The 19,756-nt window shown below is 46.4% G+C and overlaps 1 protein-coding gene across 1 annotated transcript in view; it reads right to left on the bottom strand.

Moving 5' to 3' along the window:
• LOC144722956 (voltage-gated potassium channel KCNC1-like) overlaps positions 1-19,756 on the bottom strand; it is a 57,496-nt gene that overhangs the window by 16,571 nt on the left and 21,169 nt on the right. Inside the window, exon 2 of the mRNA XM_078601406.1 lies at positions 9,393-10,368. Within this exon, the coding sequence (XP_078457532.1) occupies positions 9,393-10,368 (976 nt within the window). The remainder of the gene's footprint in view (positions 1-9,392; positions 10,369-19,756) is intronic.

The raw sequence follows: 19,756 nt of genomic DNA, 5'->3' as shown, positions 1-19,756 counted from the left end.
ACGGCAAGTCGTTCATTGGCATAGCTGGAGACTGCGATTTAGTGGTGGTGGTGTATGATGGGCCATTAAAGGATGTCAGTTGGCAAGCGGCTTTGGGGTCACTTGCAAAATGGATGTGTGTCTGTGTTGCTATCGTGTAAGAGATCAGAAATGAGAATAATCATCCGACACCAATGTCACGCAGCGCAATGAAGGAGATTTGCGGTGGGCAGGGGAGAACTGCGATGGCACCACGAACATTGTCGTCTTATTCTACTTCTTCTCCCTTGAACTCTGCTTTCCAGAACTATTACCGTTTCACGGCACACCGCGTTACATCGCAGTGGCAGGAGGGTACAGGGTGACAGCGGTTAAAACCCCTTTCCTCTACTTAACCCCAGTATCTGCTTGCTGCTATCAAGGCAGCCAGCTGATTGTATACTCTTAGTTCTTTCGGTAAAGTCACGTAGGTAAAAAATTAAATTAAAATTAATAAAAATGAAACAATAAAAATCACGACGTTTCGGAGGCAACACAAGTCTCCGTCATCAGGTGGGACCGTCACAGGCCAGATTTGCTGCATCAAGTGGATTGTACGCTGCTGTGTCTCACCAGTTAGTAGCCGGATTTAGCAAACTCGCACGAATTACAATCTAAATCAGGTGGACAGTACAGCGATGAGTTATTGAATCTATCTGTGCAGAGCTTTGAGTGTTTTTGAAGTTATCTCATCGCATGCATGTGATTTTTTTGGGTGCTATAGATGTATCCCACAAGGCAAGGCTCACCATAAAACGAGTCTTGAGACTCAATGAGGTTTTCCTGGGTAAATAACAGGCAGTGATAACGTATTGCACCTACAGTATAATTTATGCCGTGTACCTCGCGTTACATGTTCCAATTACACTGTGTGCATACTGCTTGCAGCATGTACCTTTGTATTTTTTCTCATTTGAATAATTGCAAAAGCAAGTTTGCATTTGTATTTTCCCTCAGATATCAAAGTACACAAAATTCTAATAATGTACTTTTTAAAAAACTTATACGGTAATAAAATGGACTTGTTCTCCAAATGTTTGATGCGTATATTTAAGTTGCCGATATTAAGAACCCATTTAAAAATAATGACAAAATCCACTCGTGTGATTTAATTGGGAGTTCATGAAAAGGATAATGATGGTAAAGCTATCTTCTTAATAAGTATTAATTGAAGAAACCGGTCATTACATCGATGGTATTCGCATGGAGGACACGGTTAATGCCTGTGGGCGAGTTGGCTTCTGAGCACTCATAGTCGTTCAAGTGAGGCTTGCTTGATGTTGATTTTGTGCGAAAATAATGTGGAAAGAGCAAAATAACCTCGCGGTCGTAAAAAAAACCCTTTTGGCTTGAGGCCCTTTTAAGAAATTCCACTTTGCCTCAGCGCAACGCATTGGTGGGCTTCGCAGATAATTAGAAAGCGCAATAATTTGGGGAAATTTCATTGCAGGGGAATTTAATATGCGGTTTGAGATGCTTTTCAACGAGCCCAGAAAGATGCCACACCAAGTGCTCCCAGGTTTTAATTTAATTCTCTCACCGTACAGGGAAATGAAGGGTGGAAGGGTTAAGAATGGAGCAAGGTTTTTCTTCAATGGGAAGTAGAGGTCTTTTGCTCCCGGTTGTCTCTGCACGTTTGAATCAAACCACAGGCGGCAACATTGGCCTTTCAGAAAAATCACAGTGGCCATCCTCACGGTGGCAGGGAATAAATCGTGAGATGTTATTTCAGCCAGTGCACGCCAACACAATTGGGGACGGACTAAGTTGAAATATTTTTTAATGTATTAAAATATGTGGCTGGAAATTATTTTTGTAAAAAAAAAATCGGTGGGGGGGGGGGGCGGAAAGCCCTGAGTTTGGGGCCTCGGTAGAGTTGTACTGTTCTGCCCCTTCGCTGCATCTCATCAGGCATGCCCGAAGGCCAATAAGAATCAATTCCACAAGTAGGGTTTTGATTTGTTTGTGTTTGTGAGGTTTGGGTGTTCAGCCTTCATAAGTGTGGACTTACACCAGCCACTGCAGTCTCTTCCCAGACACAAGAGTATTACAAACAGAACTAGGCAAATATGCCTGGCAGGAGACTTTTTTATATGAGTATGCAGTTCTTGGATTACATTACAAATTCCACATTTTTATGGCAAGGGCCACTCGCCATAGGAAACTCACTGTCGACATCCTGCAAAGTCGTACACATTTTATGGACTCCAAAGGAGCGTGATGATGGGCTGAGTCGATCCCCCCCCTACCCTCAGGGATTTGAACTCATGACCTCCTGATTGTGAGTCACGTGCTCTAAGCACGGCGCTGCTTGACTGGATCACTGAAAAGAAACGAGCTTCAATTCAATAGTGCAGTGATGCTCTTCCTTTGACTTTGACTGGTCGACCGATACAGGTTGATTTAAAGGGTCTGAGGATTTTTTTCCCGTTTGAGTTCCATCCGACTAAATAAGCTACACCCTCCTGACAGTGTGGAACAATGGGCTTGCGTTAATTAAATACTATCCCCAGGGAACACGCGTTTCATCACACGTGGCTAATTAGAGCCCGCCCACCAGAAAGGCGCAACCAATCAGACGCACATACACGACTTTATCCCTAACTCCCATGGAAAAGCAAATACAAAGATCCACCATATAGCCTTCAATTGACTTTTGGGGCAAGTGCTGTTAGGGAGCAAGCTCACCGGTGGGTGGGAGGCCAACCCCATGCCCGGTTATCTTTGCTTACCAAGTGCTGACGTTGACTCACCATACCAGGTACTCATTTAAAGATGATTTGACCTAGGAAAGGCCCGGTACCGTTTCAGATATTCATCACTAATTTTGGTCGTGAGTGGCAATCGAACTCTGGAAGCCAGCATTTAGCGAAGTGCATGAACACTACACTACTGCTTCCACGCTGGCAAGATGTCAACTACCTTGCGTGGTATAGGGGAAGTCGTAGGTTCGATCCCGACCCTGGGGCAGTTTAAGTATACAAGAGATGATATCTCAAACTCCCAGCATAAATCTTGATTTGAAGCTTTCGTGACTGCAGGAATCCATACTCTTTGGATCTTTCGGTAAAGTCACGTAGGTAGAAATAAAAATACCGAAAGAACCAAAGAGTATGGATCCCAGCATAAACCTACTTGATGTACTGCCCAAGCCTGGGGTCAATTATACAGTGATTACAAACACAGCCTCATTGTTCACAGACGTTATAATTGCGATCACATTGCTGCTGTTGTTGCAAATCATTATGAGTGGCACGACTCCGAATGCAGTTGACTCCAAGTCTGGCCCTACAGACAGACACCTCGTTTGCCGCGAGAGAGGTGGGTGTCTCGAACGTTGCTTTCTCTCCCCATGATCCTCCAACCCACCTGAACCTCAGCCTCACCATGTCGGTTCAATTTATAGCGAGCACAGTCACAAAAGTGAATGGTTCACTCTCTGTGTTTCGGGCTTATAACTCTTGCACGAATGTGTTTAGTCGTGCCGCTTATTTGAGAAAAATCGAACAACATCAGACAAACATATTGTCATACCAACGTTCAACATTATTTCAAAGCCGTATCTCCCATAGAATTCCGTGGATTCAGTGTTAATGCTTGCGCCGGAATCCCTTTCCAATATCCTCTTCGCAATAAATACCTTCTTTGATTTGGCTTCATCAAAAATTAGGGCAACTCAGAAAGTGTGCGTGTGCGCTTTTCTGACGCCTGCTGTATATTTGGAGTTTGCGTGTTTCTCTCCACGTGGTCACGTGGATTTTTCAGATTTAGAATCATCATCATCACGCGTCTGAAGTATTTGGCTGCTGTACATTTGTACGTGATAAGCCACTTCGTTGAGCTATCATTTGTGGCCAGGTCACTTCTGCAAAAGCGCTATAGAGCTCAGTGGGCCTTAGCTAGTAAGATAAAAAAAAATATATATATAGTTAACATTTTAACGCAGTTCTACAGTCTTAGGAGATGCATTGGCTTGTGCAATTCTTCTATAATGCCCCCGTGCTCAGTAAAGCGATGCATTTTGCGCAGGGATTTTCCAAAGTGCAATGGGCACAAGCGTGAAGGGTATGGCTCCAGGGGCGATGTGCATTACTTATCGCGGCCAGGGTTATATTGCCTACGACGGTCGCATTCCCTCTTAGGTCAAATTGGCATTGCCAGTGATGCGTGAACACAAATTTCCATTGATGCAAGGAAATAATTGGAAGGGCCACGGAGACATGCGCACACACACGCGCGCGCACACGCGGACAAAAAGTTAACGCACGTAACGCGGAATTGGCGCATTTGCGTGACTGGCACATCGGTAAATGTATTTCACCTCCCCGATGCCTGTCGTGATCGCGTGCACGAAAGGATTGGCTTAGAGGGAACACTGCGGGGACCAGAGGCACAAAAGTAGCCCTACTTATTTTTGCTCAAACAGCGTTTTGGGAATATCGGATGGTCCGCCTGCGGTTGTCGCCAAAAGCGGCGTCACATCGCCGCCAACAGAGAAGGCACGCGCAGGGAAGACAGAGAATGGCATCGTCGCCTCTTGGCTGTGAATTAATCTACTGAGAGAATGAGACGCAATGCGTGATCAGGGAGCAGACATTCCGTGCCGAAACACACAGATCTTCTTCCCTTCCTGTGAGTGGCAGAAAATAAATCCTCGTCTGCAGTTCGAAGTCAAAGATGAGTCAAGATGCGTCCATCATCAAATCAAGTATAGCTACTTAATCTGGTATTCCTTTTCTGAACTATATATTTTCTTAATAATTGCTCAGCAAATCAACACCATCCATTCATAGACACCCCACTCATTTCTATTGACCACTTTTTGTCTTCCCGACAGGCGATTTAATCACGTGAAGCTATGCTGAACAAAGTTCACCGGGAGTGTGTTTAACTATTTAATAAATATATCGAGATTGGTGGGACACATGTCGAGGCTTTATTAATTTTCCCTGGTATTTTCGTGGAGGTTTCTATAAATGGATCACTCTGCACGTTGGTTGTCATAAGCCAATGAATGATTTGATTGATGGCCCTTACTGCAGGTAAATAATGCTTTATGAGATCTGTGAACAAGCTTAAGCCACGTGTGGTGTCACACACCTGTATTCCAGTGCTTTGCAAGTGGGGTTGGTGGAGCAGACAGAGATCATCATGTGCACGTGCCACCCAACTTTCAGAGCTACTCGGTGGTCAGTATTTTTTGCGTGGATTTTTTTGCGTGTTGTCCCGCAACATTAGTGGGCTTTCTCTGGGTTACTTTGGTTTCCTTCCTCACATAAAACTACCCAACAAGGAATCAATCATACATCCCGAGTGGGATTACTCTGAACAGAGTTGTTAGACTCATTGAGGTGTTCCTGAACAAATACATAAAAACTGCCATATTCATAACCATTACACTTTGGGTGCTAGGGCTTATGGGAAAGATTGCTCTACCGTCTCCCAAGTTAATGCTCGATTAATTTCAAGAGCACACACTCACCATCTTCAAGGTCCTCCACACGCTCCCTGCTGCTACAACCAAGGCCATATTCTTTCGAAGCCTCAATCAACCTTCGCTTGGTGGGATGTCAGTCTCTCTCCCCTACTGCTCCTCCCGTGATCTGGAACTCCCTTATCCCAGCCATCCATGCTGCCAACTCCCTGCCCCGGTTCAAGTCGAGGCACAAGAGATTCCGTTTTATCTGCCTACACTTGACTCCCTCTGTCGATGAAATAATGCCCACTGTGCCTGTGCGACATCGTGAGGTGTGGTCAAAGTTAGATGTCATGTAAATCGAAATTGTAATTTTAGCCAAATATATTTACTGCATCTGAACAACGCTCCAATTGCAGGAAAGGAAGCGTCGTTTTGGCTTCTCGCTTATACCGTCCGTAACCATAGCTTTGGTCCCTGGTGGAAGTTGTTATGAGTGAATTAATTACGGGAGGGCGAAAAGTTTGAGGCCTATATCTCCTCCAGACCAAAGGAACGCTTTAAAATGTAAATGAAATGCAACACAGTTTGGGTTTTTGGGGCACTGTTGTGCCATCTCATTTTAGGATGCAAATGTAATGAAGTAAAAATAATAATGATGATGATGATAATAATGATTTATTATTGATAAAGCACCCTCCTATACATCGGGACGTCTCGGCACTTTCCATCATATCTCTTCTCAAGAAATTTGAAAGGGCACCCCCAGAGGCACCTATCCCTGTGTGGGACAGGGTGAGTCAGCACCTGGCCTGTGAGTGAGCATGAGTGTGCTAGTAGGAGCGTTGATTGCAATGTAATAATCCCATTTGAGTGATATGCGGATCATTTCAAATTCGCGCAAAATTTGGCCCCCGACAGAATGAGAAGCTTGAAATAATAAAGATGGACTAAAGTCGTCATCACATGTGTGAGAAGTGATTCAATATCAGATTAAAAGCGGGGGGGGGGGGGGGGGGCCAAGTGACTCTGAGGTCAGAGAGGTCACAGTGCTGAGCCGGCACCGCTGAGACCGTGGGGTTCATATCCTGTGATTGAACTGAGTTCTCAAGCGTAGTGAGTCGATGGTCTCGTTCCCAGCCACCAATCACTACACACATAAAAAACCCAATCACATTAAATTATATTCTGCACTTAATTTGGCCAAGTTCCAGCTCTGAGAAATGGAATATCAATTTTAACTGTCAAGTCACACAAACATTATGCAGAGTGTGTGGAAGAGTGCTGCCCTCTAACAGAGGTAGTAGCTCTGTGTTATCCTCTTACGTGGGCCGTTCTCTGACATGAAGGGTTGCACTGCACGGGGAGAGATGAGCGAGTTCTCATCGCAATTTGGGACAGAGGGGGGATTGCGTTGCATCTCACAACAGAGCTGGTGACAAGGTGGATGTGTTATCTTGAGAACTGATTTTACTGGTAGGAACCTCCTGGTTACACCAGCCCACAGGGGATTATTGTGTCCGTCCGTCCGTCGTGCAGGGAGGGGCTGGGTGGGGAGGGAGGGAGGGGCTGGGTGGGGAGGGGCTGGGTGGGGAGGGTGGGGCTGGGTGGGGAGGGGAGGGTGGGGAGGGGCTGGGTGGGGAGGGGCTGGTTCGGGAGGGTGGGGAGGGGCTGGGTGGGGGTGGGAGGGGTGGGGCTGGGTGGGGAGGGGCTGGTCACCCCGTGGTGCCCTTATAAAACTCAACGTTTAACTTACTCACGCCGGCTTGTGCCCGCCCTCACAGTCGGGCATATTTGCGGAATACACCACGCCGCCGTTGACCCTGGCCATTGACCGAGCAGCCCAACGTTCCTACCAGCTCCCTTCGCAGGAATGTGTTTGTGTTTAGTTCATTGTCCTTCCCCCGCACCTCCGATTAGCACGGTTGGGCTAGATACGTTGCCAAAGAAGTTCAACATACGTACGAGAAGAGCGTGTGGGGATTTTGGTGAAGTGAGAGGGGATAATAGGCAAAGTAAGAAGCAGAGTGGGAGGGAATTGTATAATGGTCAGCTGAGTTAGGAGTGAGTCATGCAATGGGCTTCCCTGTTAGATTCTGCTGGCTCTGCTGCTGCTGCTGAGGTTTCGTGTTAACATTATTCTGCACTATTCCACGTTAGCTCACGTTATCCGGGCACGTCACTACGTCTGTGTATGGTATCCCTATGTGTAGTGCCTTACGAGGGGCACCAGAAAACAAGTGTTCGTACCCCAGTGAGAAGAAGAAGGAGCTAGGCAGATGGACCGAGTTGTGACCGGGGTGTGACGTGCCTGCTGTTCATTCCTGCTAAGGGCTAGGGGTTGTGCTGCCTTTCGCCGATTGAGAGACACGTGGGCACGGGAAGTCGGCTCATGATGCCTTGCTCCTTCGCAGCCAAAGCTCGAGTCCACAGTATTTGACATGGCCCCAGGCTGGCATCGCACCATAGTTTGGATTCGAGGCGTTAAATCGTTCACCGTGCAAGCCCAGGCCTAACCCGCAGTGACCACTTTTGTCTACTTCTGCCCATTCAGAAACCCGAGGCAGCGCACGTGTAGCCGTCAAGTTTAGAATGATGACGATGGCGATGAATAAGTGAAAGTGGCGCCGTCTGGCTGGATTGAGGGCCAGGGAGGGGATTTATTTCTCTCCCGGCAGAAAGGTAAAGGTGCAGCCCTGCAACCACTTGGAGGCAGCTCAATTAGAGCCCCTCCAAAAAAAAAATGTTTTATTGACCTCTTCTTCCACGCTGGTTAGACATCTTGGAAGAGGAAGGAATGGCCACGCTTTAGCGCATCACACGCGGAGCTGGCGATCGACAATTTGCGGTGTGGACCCATTGGCACTGCTGGGTGGACAGAGGCGGCGGTGGTGGTGGTGGTGGTGGCGGTCGTGGTGATGGGGATTTAAGAAGCTTTGCGCCGTTGTTTCAACTGGCGTGCGGGGAGATCGAATCGAACTGGCGACCTCTGCATTGCAAGTCCGGTGTGCTCACAATTAACAACCATCGCGGTATCAATGCCTGGGATAGCCTTATACAATTCGAAGTGAAGCAAGTTGTATCGAGGTGAGAGGGGAGGGGTGATTTTTTATATATATATAACCCTTCAAGGAATCTCGCCTCCAGTTATATTTTTTCTAGCATGTGTTTGCATTGTAGTTCATTCGAGTGATGTGGGTTTATGGGTGGCGAGATGTTAATTCGCTCGCCTGCTATACAGGAGGTCGTGGGGTCGATCCAGACCCTGGAGTTTGCGGTGTCTCTCTCCCCCGCGGTCGCTTGAATTTTTCTCCAGCTCCTCCGGTTTTTCCTCTCCACATTAAGAATCACGCATTTAGAGTAATTGGCTGCTGTAAATTGCCACGTGTTAAGTGATTTCGCTGAGCGATCATTTGTGGTCAGGTCTCTCCTGAAAAAGAGCTAAATATCTCAGTGGTCGTAAAATAAAAACAAATTGTTTAGTTTATTTAGCCGAAGTCGCATGCTACATACCTCATTATCTTATACAATGTCTGTAGCATCTACATAACGACGTATCTCAAGATGCTTTACAAGCAGGGATATGCGATGGTGGCAGTTATGATTGAAGAGAGGAGAGGCTTGGCGAAGAGGCCCACGGCACACGTGAAAGCACAGGCAGAGAACGAGAAGAATGTCTGAAGCAAAACGGATTCGAACATGGAGACAGAATTTCGCAATGGGCAGAGCAGACAGCCAGAGGGGTGGGAGTTCCAGACAACAGGAGCAGCAGAAGAGAACGAGCAACCTCTCATCGAGCGGAGGCCGACGGCGGCATGTCGGCAGCCAGCCGCGGTCGCTGGAGTGTGGGGCGCGGTGGGTGGGGGGGGAGGTCAGGGTTAGGGAACATGGTGAGATTGCAATGGACAACGGCAGCCAAAGGCACCTTACGCTCGCTCACACTCTCTCTGTCTCTCACCTGGGTTGTTCATCTCGTTGGTCTCGTCCTCGGCGAGGGGGCACTTGTCCCCATGCGTACTCGGCCGCGGCGAGTTGAGGTCCGACTTGCAGTAGTTGGGGGACGCGCCGGAGGCGGGGGCGGCCGCCGCCGCCGCGGCCGCCGCGGCCGCCGCGGCGATCTGCGCCGAGCGCGGGATGTGTTTGTTCTTCTTCTTGGGCAGCTTCTGCTTGGCCATGGCCAGCGAGTAGTACATGCCGAAGTTGTTGACGATGACGGGCACGGGCATGGCGATGGTGAGCACGCCGGCGATGGCGCACATGGCGCCGACGAGGCGGCCCGACCACGTCTGCGGGTACATGTCCCCGTAGCCCAGCGTCGTCATGGTGACCACGGCCCACCAGAAGCCGATGGGGATGCTGGAGAAGTGGTTGTTCTTGATGTCCTCTTCCTTGGTGCCCAGCCGCTCTGCATAGAAGATCATGGTGGCGAAGATGAGCACGCCCAGCGCCAGGAAGATGATGAGCAGCAGGAACTCGTTGGTGCTGGCGCTCAGCGTGTGGCCCAGCACGCGCAGGCCCACGACGTGGCGCGTCAGCTTGAAGATGCGCAGGATGCGCACGAAGCGCACGACGCGCAGGAAGCCGAGCACGTCCTTGGAGGCCTTGGACGAGAGTCCGCTGAGCCCCACCTCGAGGTAGAAGGGCAGGATGGCCACGAAGTCAATGATGTTGAGGATGCTCCTCATGAACTCCTTCTTGTCCGGGCAGAAGGAAATGCGCATGAAGAACTCGAAGGTGAACCACAGCACGCACGCGCCCTCGACGTACATGAGCGCCGGCTCGGTGATGGCCTCCTTGATGACGACGGCCACCGTCGTGTTGCCCTGCTTGATGAACTCCGTTCGGTTGACCTTCAGGATGAAGTGCTCGTGCGTCTCCAGGCAGAAGGTGGTGATGGAGATGAGGATGAACAAGAGGGAGGCCAGCGCCACGTACTGCAAGGCAAAGACGGCGCACCGCGGGGGGGGGGGGGGGTCACTCGACGCGGGCAGAATTCGCGTGCGCTCGCTCGCGCCCGTGCTTGTGATCGTTGTCGAACAGGCCGGTAGGGCGCCGCGACCCGCAGAAGCATTAATACTCACTTGCAATCCTTCCTAGATGCTCTTTCCTTTCTTTTTCCATCCCCCCCCTCCTTCCCATCCCCCCTCCCCCCTCGCACACCCACTATCTCTACTCCCTTATTCAGTTCTTCTTCCCCTACCATCATCCCATTTCCCACATGAAAGTACAAACACCCCGTTCGTGGTTCACATTTGGGGTGGTGGCAGCAGCGAGCTTGATCTCTTCCCTCCTGGAAGTTCTGGAGCAACAGAGTTAGCGATTTTGTGCCCCCTCCCCTATGTTGTGGATCTCCGTGCTCTATATAATGAAATAAAAAAGGACCCACTTACAAAAGTGGAATCTGTTTGACATCATGCCTGCCTACGTGTAAAGCGATGTTCAATTAATTGATGCGAATGCCACGGTCCGAATTATCAGCATTATACATGAAGGCTCAATCGTTATCACTCGGGCACGTGATATCTGTACATACGTAAGCACATTTTCAATGATTGCGACCCCAATAAAAGAGCAAGTGCCGTGAATGTTAAAAGTAAATGCTGGGTCCTGTTGAACCTCTCTTTGTCAGGGAGTGAAACTTACCTGTTTTACATGTATTGCCATGTCATATTTTATTCCAACACAAAAGCATGATTTCTCAAGGTTTTTTTTTTGCCTGCATAGGTACCTTTGGTCAGTTCCTTCATGAATATTTCGAATCTTGGAAGAATATACAGTGCCCAGAGAATCACACGTATACAAAAGCCTGATATTCAAGATTTTGTACAAGTAACGTAAGTAACCCCCTTGCTCCACTACTGCACATTGGCCACCATCTATCCATGTTTAGAAATACATCATAATGAATGCACAATGTTGGTGCACTAATTTGCGCAGCGCACTGCACCACGAATTCCCAACGACCCGAGTTCGATTCCCAGTCACGACTAACATCGGTGTTGATCGATAGCTGAACCGGTCGTCAACTTCCCCCATTTCAGCGATCCACATTGACCAACACGGTGAAGTGTGATTGGACAACTCCCATGACTCTGAGACAGCTCATGGAGGCCTAAATTCAGCAGTGGGATTGATTGAGAGGGATACATATTAATGTTATTCAATATTACGATCCAATAAACCATTCCTTCAAAGCACTGATCATACGGCATGTGTCACCATAAACTGAAGTTAACTATTTTTGTTTGAACAGGTAAGGCCCACTGAGCTATATCGCAATGTTTTTTTAGGAGCAACCTGGCCGCATATGATAGCTTAACGAAGTGGCTTATCACGTGGACATTTTTGTTTACAGCAGCCAAATACTCTAAACGCATGTTTCTAAATGTGGAGGGGAAAACCAGAGGATCTGGAGAAAAATCTACGCGACCACGTGGAGAACAGTTAAACTACAAATATACAGACATCAGGGACGGGATCGAACCCACGCGCTCGTATACTATCTACAATTTATAATAATAATAATTATTATTATTTATTACTACGCTTGTACATGTATCATGATGTGACACGATGCTGAATTTAAATATATGATGATTATCGCGATATCACTTTCCCTCAATTTTATAATTGTATTTTGCCTATTTATCATCTTGTGTGTGCTTTAATGTAGATTTGAAGCTTTCGTGACTTCAAGGATCAATACTCTTAGGTTCTTTTCGGTAAAGTCACTGTTAATTTGCTGTGCCTTTTTACACCTGATGAAGCAAGCTTGTGTTGCCTCCGAAACGTCGTGATTTATTATTTTATTTCTATTATTACTAGTTCTATTATGTTTATTCTTTATTTTATTATAATTTTTTTACCTACGTGACTTTACCGAAAACAACCTAAGAGTATGCTTCAATGTACTTCAAGTACAAATAGAGAGTGCTTAAAAACTCTAAAGCCTGAGTTCACTTCACATAAGCCTGCTCTATATCGTAAAACGACTGCAACTTTACAATCTATGTAGAACACTTCGTAACGCACGTGCTCTCAGAAATATCATGTAAACTGCCATGCGATTTGTTACTCCGGAAACCGTTTGAAGAAGTGCTATTTTAATAGATTACAGAAATTTTCTTGGGAGATATTAAATTTGCGTTGTAAACTTTAATTGGTCTGACTTCGTAAATATTTTGTCAGGAGATTAACTGACAAAATAAACGGGCAACTTTTATTCGTACCGTTATCGCGGTTTTTTTTTTCATATCGTACGATGCATCATAATATAACCATATCACGGCGACCCTGGCACCTAAACAAGATATACAGAGGCATTTTCACTGGTCTACATCCTTCGCCCATTCCTGTCTGCACCCTAATAGCCTCAAACATCTCCGCTCACTGCAGATGCCCTTATAGATGGCCCCTAAAGGCATTTTGGGGCTCTGCGCGGTTATCTTCTCCTAATTAGATATTATTTTTAGTTTCGCTGCAAGTGGGAGTAACGCGCAGAGCGAGGCTGGCTTTTAATCCACTGTGCAATGTCCCTACCTCCCTTCCTCCGTTCTTTGCTCGTCTCCAAGGATACACCTTTGCATAAAGCCTCAGTAACGGTGTACCAATACGAGCCAATCGGACACGTATCGATATACATTTCGAGACCAACGCGGATTGGCAATGTTGTTGGATCATGTAGCGGAGTCACTTTAATATTAACGATAGCTTAAATTTATTGTTTGTGCCATGCCTGTCGGTGCACCTCTGTTTACTCTGGTAAGGTATGCCAGGTCAAGATTTTGTAGTGTTGAGAGCGCAAATTCTCACTTTGCAAAACTGCTTTCACAATATGTTTTTAAAGTGTGAGGCTGAGTCTAAATTACCTTTCTCTGCAAAATCCCAGCAATGGGCTGAGTGCTGCTGTGGCAGAACGTGTCATCTCAGTCTTCCAGGGTTCATAAAATTATAACTGCTTTTGTGGGAGGTCAACCGTGGGTGACCTTTTGACGAATGGTCCCTGCCACAACAATGCGGAATTTCCACCGCAAGTTCAGAATCGCCAAGACACGTGCGTTCGAGCGATTGTTTGTGTGGATGTGGTGGCTCTTTGACTTTGATATTGGTCCTAAACCACTGGAGCAAATTTAATTAACAATAGCCGATTTGAAAGGCTTTTGCCTGATTGGAAATATAACCCGATGAGTTTAATTTACCCTTGACCCCAAATAATCACATTTTTAAAACACTTTACCACTTGGCCAGCAAGTGCAGGATCATTAACTTGGCTCTGACATGATGCACGTCTGTCAATCAGCTAATGGCTTCCTACTGAAATGCAATCATTTAATGGCTGTGCTTTTGGCTCTTCCACACTGCAACACCTTGCCTTGTCTGAAGGAGACACATCCTTAAGACAAGAAGGCTTTAGTCAGTCAACTAATCATTTTGCGGCCCTTTAATTAGCGATATGGAAGATGTTCACACGCGACACCATTGACATCGTCAACCCACGCTGAATCCACCGCAGAAGGAAAACCTCCACAAGCCGTCGCCATCACACGCGGCTCTGCGATGTGACAATCCACCCAGCGCCCGCAAACACCAGCTGATTGCATCGCTCAGTCTCTTTGGTGGTGTGGACGTCCCCCTGGACGCGTTCCATCCCTTGGCTGCCACTGGATCGCAATTCCTGACCACCGGCCATCGTCTCAATCAGCGACGTGTCCTGCCCAAGCCCGCTTAACCATTCTCTCTCAGGCTAATGTGAAGCATGCATCTCTGTCGCATATCGGCATGTACTACTGGTTCAATTCAGTAGTAGGACAGCTGTTCGCTCATCTTTGCTCATAGTTGACTTCATAATGTGGATGTGACAATCACTCAAAGAAATAAATCAGCATTAGGCCCATCTTATAATTGAGTGCACTGGTGTGTGTAGTAATGTTTTTGAATGTGGCCTAAACTCAACGCTAGTTTTACGTTCACTCATATTACCACACTTAACTCGTTGTATGCTTTTCAGTGGTGATCTTATTTGTTTTAGAATCCACCTATATTATCATAAATCTCGATTATATAATACGTGACCTTAATAATGTGTATGTTATTTCCCACAATATCATCCCGACTGTGCTATTAGCATCATGCAAAGAGTCAAAGTACGTGGATCTCTCACATGGCAGTCCCTCTGTTCATGTTAGAGAATGGCCCGTGGAAGCGGTAGTCACAGAGCTACCTCTGAGATCTTGTCAAGTGACCTCTAGTTCACACACAGTAACGATAAGCACTTTTTTTGTCTGCTCAGCATACGAGAGTAATATGTGTTGCATGACGGTCAAACTGCTATTTTAATTGTCAGAGCTGAAATTAAGCCAAATTAATTGCAAAACCAAATACTATGTTGCGCTTTTTTGTGTGCGCAGTCTTTGGTGACAGGGCTGAGACCATCAACTCGCTACACTTGAGTGCCTGGCTTAATCACAGTCCATTACCTGGATTCTAACTGAGGGATGGCAGCTTAGCCCCCTGACCACTGGGCCTCACAGACATCTCTTGATAAATTCGCGTGTATAATCAAGGGCACTATCAGGGGCGTGCAATGGTTGTTCACCTCAAAGTAAACACGTGCAACTGATACTCCAAATAATTCGCTAAAACATTAATCATACATCGATGATGTGAACGCAGCCCTTCGCTGGCGTGGTTATAAACTGCGCTCAAATGCGCTCCGAGTTGGCAAGCATGGATTAAGTTTGAATGTACAGCTAATCTCATCGCCATTGTTACAAGATATGCCATCACAGCAGCTTGCCGGCCAGCATGTGTTCATATATAGAATGTTCAAGTCCCTCTTAGGATTATTTTCCCCCTCGTATTTTATCTTTTATATTTTGAGTCAAAGAATACAATTAATAAGGCGGTCAGGGTTTCATTTACGATGTGTAAGGGTTGGCAAACTGGACTTGCAATCCAGAGGGTTCGATCTGATCTCCCGGCACGGCAGTTCCAACGACGGGGGCAAGTTTCTTATACCCACCCCCCGCCTCTGTCCACCCAACAGTACCAAAGGGTGCACCACTGTTAATTGGTCGACAGTTCGTGTGTGGTGGGGTAAAGTGTGGGTACTCTAACCAGTCAGCCAAATACCCTCTGGACTCCAAGAGGGCCTCTCCAAAGCTACCCCCTAGCGGTGGTCCTTCCACCTGCAGTGGCGTGAACAATACCTTGCAGGGCTGCACCTTTACCTTTTACGATAATGATAATAAATCACCCAAATAAATCTCGAGCACCTATTGGTAGAACAAAAACAATGCTCGGGTGTGTTTCTACACAACTTACATTACCTTGGTATGATGCGTTCTTGTTTCAGCTTTTACCACGTAATTAGGAGTAAATAAACATAATTGTTTAACGTGCTATATCCATCCACTGAGTCAGTGATGGAAATTCCACATTCCCACGACGAGCACCAATCGACTGACAAAGCAACCGCTTTTGACGTTATGAGACCTCCTTTACCAGTGGAAAAATATAGTAATAGGTTTTTACCCTTTCATCGGGTACAAAAACTGATACCTTTATACAAGGGATCATGTTTTTGTACCAGATAAAAGGGTAAAATCGTATTACTATATTTTGCCACTGGTAAAGGAGGTCTCATAGTGCAAATGCTTACCCCGAGCTCTCAATACTCTGATAGTGCACTGTTTTTGAGTTGTACGGCTTTTGACGTCATCTGGTCCAACACCAATGGAGACTAGGCTCTAAGAAAAGCTGTCTCGGGTGTGGACCAATCAACTTCAAGGACAGTGCATATCGTTATCATTATCAGAGTTGTTTCTTTTTGTTCGCTTTTGACGTCTCACAATCAACGGTAGCGGCGGCGGCCACAACTCAAATCCACAGCTTCGTCGTTTCTCAACAATTCACTTTGCTCACCCCCCTCCTCGCCCCAGCCGTCCTCCCTCGGCTGCCACTCCCGAATGGAGTCTCGATCACCGGCCATCGGACCCTTTGTAGCGATGACGTAACCCAGTTTTAATTCATATTCTTGGTTATTTCGGTAAAGTCACGCCGATATAAAATAAATTAATTAATAAAAATGTATTGTACCTACAACTTTGAAATAAAAATAAATTTAAAATGATAAAAGCAAAAAACCCACGACGTTTCGATCGCAAAACAAGCGGTCTTCATCCGCCTGATGAAGACCACTTATTAAGACCGCTAATTTTATTAACATTTTATTTTATTTCTTTTCTATCTACGTGACTTTACCGAAAGAACCAAGAATATGCATTCCTGCAGTCACGGAAATTTTAAGTCAAATTTTTTTCCAGTTTTAATTGTTAACGCTGAATGTGTCACCCCCTCTAATCGACGTCTTCCTCTTTATGTCTCTCAGGGTGATCACAAAACGTGCAGCTCTTCGTGTTTGCCTTTTTTTTGGGCACTGCTCAGGTTTTTGTTGTTGTTGTTCCATTTGCTTTATCAGTGTCCGTGTTTGCGAAGCGGTGCGCCCATAGCAGGCAATATGTGGACTGTGGCACCGATTTTATTTGATTTCATTGACCCTGGAGGAACGATGAGCGGGTTCAAGCTCGGGGTGCAAGCTGAACCCACAACCCTCCAGTTGTGAGTGATGCATTCTCGCCACACCTCCGCATAATGTCATATTGTTAATGTAACTTTGACATCGATTTCAAATTGACGTCAATCATATTGTCATTCATGAGCATAATTTCACCCGGTGTAAGTTCCCCACCCGGCTTGCATTAAAACGAAAAAAATGCTGTCCGCATTTCGTGTGTTCTCTCGTTTCGTGTCGCCGTAACGCGTGCTTCGCATGCGCCGTCTCGGACAGCGTGTCACCCAAATACGCGAGCGGCCGATGATGTGACCCGAACAGAGGAAGGGGAAACAATAAAAAGATGCGGTTTCGATGTCAATTCTGCAACCCTGCAAAATGGCTGAAATATATAAATAACGCGCGCGAACGTGCAGTGCCACATGAACAGCCCGGCAGGTTACGAGCTGCAGTGAATAGCGGGTGACTTGAAAAAAATATATAAATATTACACCTCCGATAGATGTAAATACGCGTAATTACAGCAGATTCTGTTCCGTAATCGATCGGCGAGAACAACAATGCGGATAATGATTCGTTTGAAATCCTCATTTGCCATCACTCGAGATCTACAATGCGGTCTGGGCATTCGTCAGACATCAGCAGGGGCTGTTGCCTCAGCCCATCATCTCCTGGATGTGGAGAAAACAGGTACCCCTTTTGTGTGACGTTAACAAGTATTTGTCCCGCGGATAAAGTGGCCCCTCCCCTGCCGTGGGAATGTGGAATTACCATTGAATTTGGCTCAGGACTCCGAAGAGAAATGGACTCAAGCGGGCACTGTTGTTGCCTCTTGACGTGCACGTCCTTGTTCATTCACCAATTTGTTTGTTTTGTTTGACACGAGGCCGGTAAAAGGCACGAACCGTGATTAGGGAGGAGGAAGGGGCAGGGGTAGAGAAAATTCCGTGGACCAAAGTCCGAACGCACTGCTCCTGGGTTTTTGGGGAAGAGACGGGGGGGGATTGAGACCCACTGCCTCCCCTACCCACGTAGTACAGACTGGAAGCAGCGGGAACGTATGGGTTTTTTTAATGTGTCAAATTGAACGTCCTTATCAAGGCCGTAATTATAATATATATTGGGGGTGACACATCCCCCCCAATATTGAAATATGCTCAAAATGTCCCCCACCAATATATTGCTATAAATAGATTTCTGTCTATATGATTGTGGTCATGGTTGTACTTTATTAATCCCTAATCTCTGCCATTACATACAATGAAACAAGAAAAGGTAAAAAAGAAAAAAAACAGCAATGTAATACAATACACTATTAGACATTATTGTTAAAAATAAATAAAAAGTCCATCCTTTGTGTTAGTGAATGCTTTTATATTTTAGCCAGGAAATGGCAGGAAATTCGTTTTCAAATTTAGATTTTTTTTTCTGGGGGGGGGGGGATCCCCAAACCCCCTGGAAGATTTAGTCCCCCCCAATGTTGACTCCATGGCGACGGCCTTGGTCCTTATTAATAACAAAGGGGGAGACGTTACGCAATGTCGCAGCGTCCGTCCATCCGTCCGTCCACTCCGTGGGAGAAAATTATGCGCGTATTGCGAGCAAAGGAATCGTGAGCGCTGTGAAAGGAGAGACGGAGAGAGAGAGAAAGCGCGTGGCTGAATGCGGCGATGGGATGTATGTGTGGGTCAGTTGGCGAGAGAGAGAGAGAGAGGGAGCTGCAGGTGCTGCTTAAGAATGCAAGGGACGTGAGTACTGCAGTACAGTTGAGATGATCTATTGGGGGGAGAGGGGAGGGAGGGAGGGAGGGAGGGAAGGAGTGGGGTGGATGCTGCACTGAGGATTTGGCCACTGTCAAAAAGGGAATAGCAAGGGGTAGTTATGGAAAATGCATCGCCTATAATTATATATAGGCACACACCACGCGCAAAGATAATTGCATTAATAAATAAATACGGTCAAAGCTACGTGTGTGTGTGTATATAAATTGTACGATGAAAACATGCATGGTGAAAACATGTCGCGTGTACCCGATTGAAATTCTATTTTATAGTTAAATATATATAATTGCCAAGAGGAAAAATGTTATTTCAACGTACAAGCCGGATGCCCTTCTGCTTGTACAGTATATAAAACGTTGAAAGTACAAATGCAGCCTAACCTTTTGTGCCGAGAATGTAAGCTTCCTTCCCATCGCAAAGGGCACTTGGACAAATTGGCATGCGGGCGCTGACGTAGCAGCACAAGGCTACCGCGCGCCCATCTCTGCCGCGCGTGCGTCGTGGTTTCGCCACATTCACGGGCAACTTCGCTCGCGTTGTGCCTTCAAATCGTGAAAGGTTCACTTGCAACCAGCACCGGCACCGGGGCCCGACTTCAGCGGTTTATACAAACGAGCGTTCAGCCATTAAACAATCGGCTGGCAACGAGCGGTCTTCGTTGATAATAAATTCACTGGTCAACAAAAAAAAACATTTTTTTCTGGCCTGGACTTTTGCAGCTGTTTTAGACTAATTTCAGGGTGCTGATTCCAAATCTGATCTCAGATTTGCTCTATCACATCTCATTTTTATGCTATCGGCATACCCCATTTTCATTCATTTTACCCGAAATTAACTCTGTCACCTATGATTGCAAGTTGTTGCGAGCCATTGCCTGCTTTAGTGTTAAAATATGGTGCTGTAATTTTAGGATAATGTGTTTATAATATCATTTCATGTAGATATCCACATTTATTTAATATGTTTCTT

Source organism: Lampetra planeri, chromosome 16 (genome assembly GCF_965212315.1).
Source record: "Lampetra planeri chromosome 16, kcLamPlan1.2.h2, whole genome shotgun sequence".
In the NCBI taxonomy this organism is placed as follows: domain Eukaryota; kingdom Metazoa; phylum Chordata; class Hyperoartia; order Petromyzontiformes; family Petromyzontidae; genus Lampetra; species Lampetra planeri.
The sequence above is the reverse complement of the archived record's forward strand: the minus strand, read 5'-3'. Positions and strand labels throughout refer to the sequence as shown.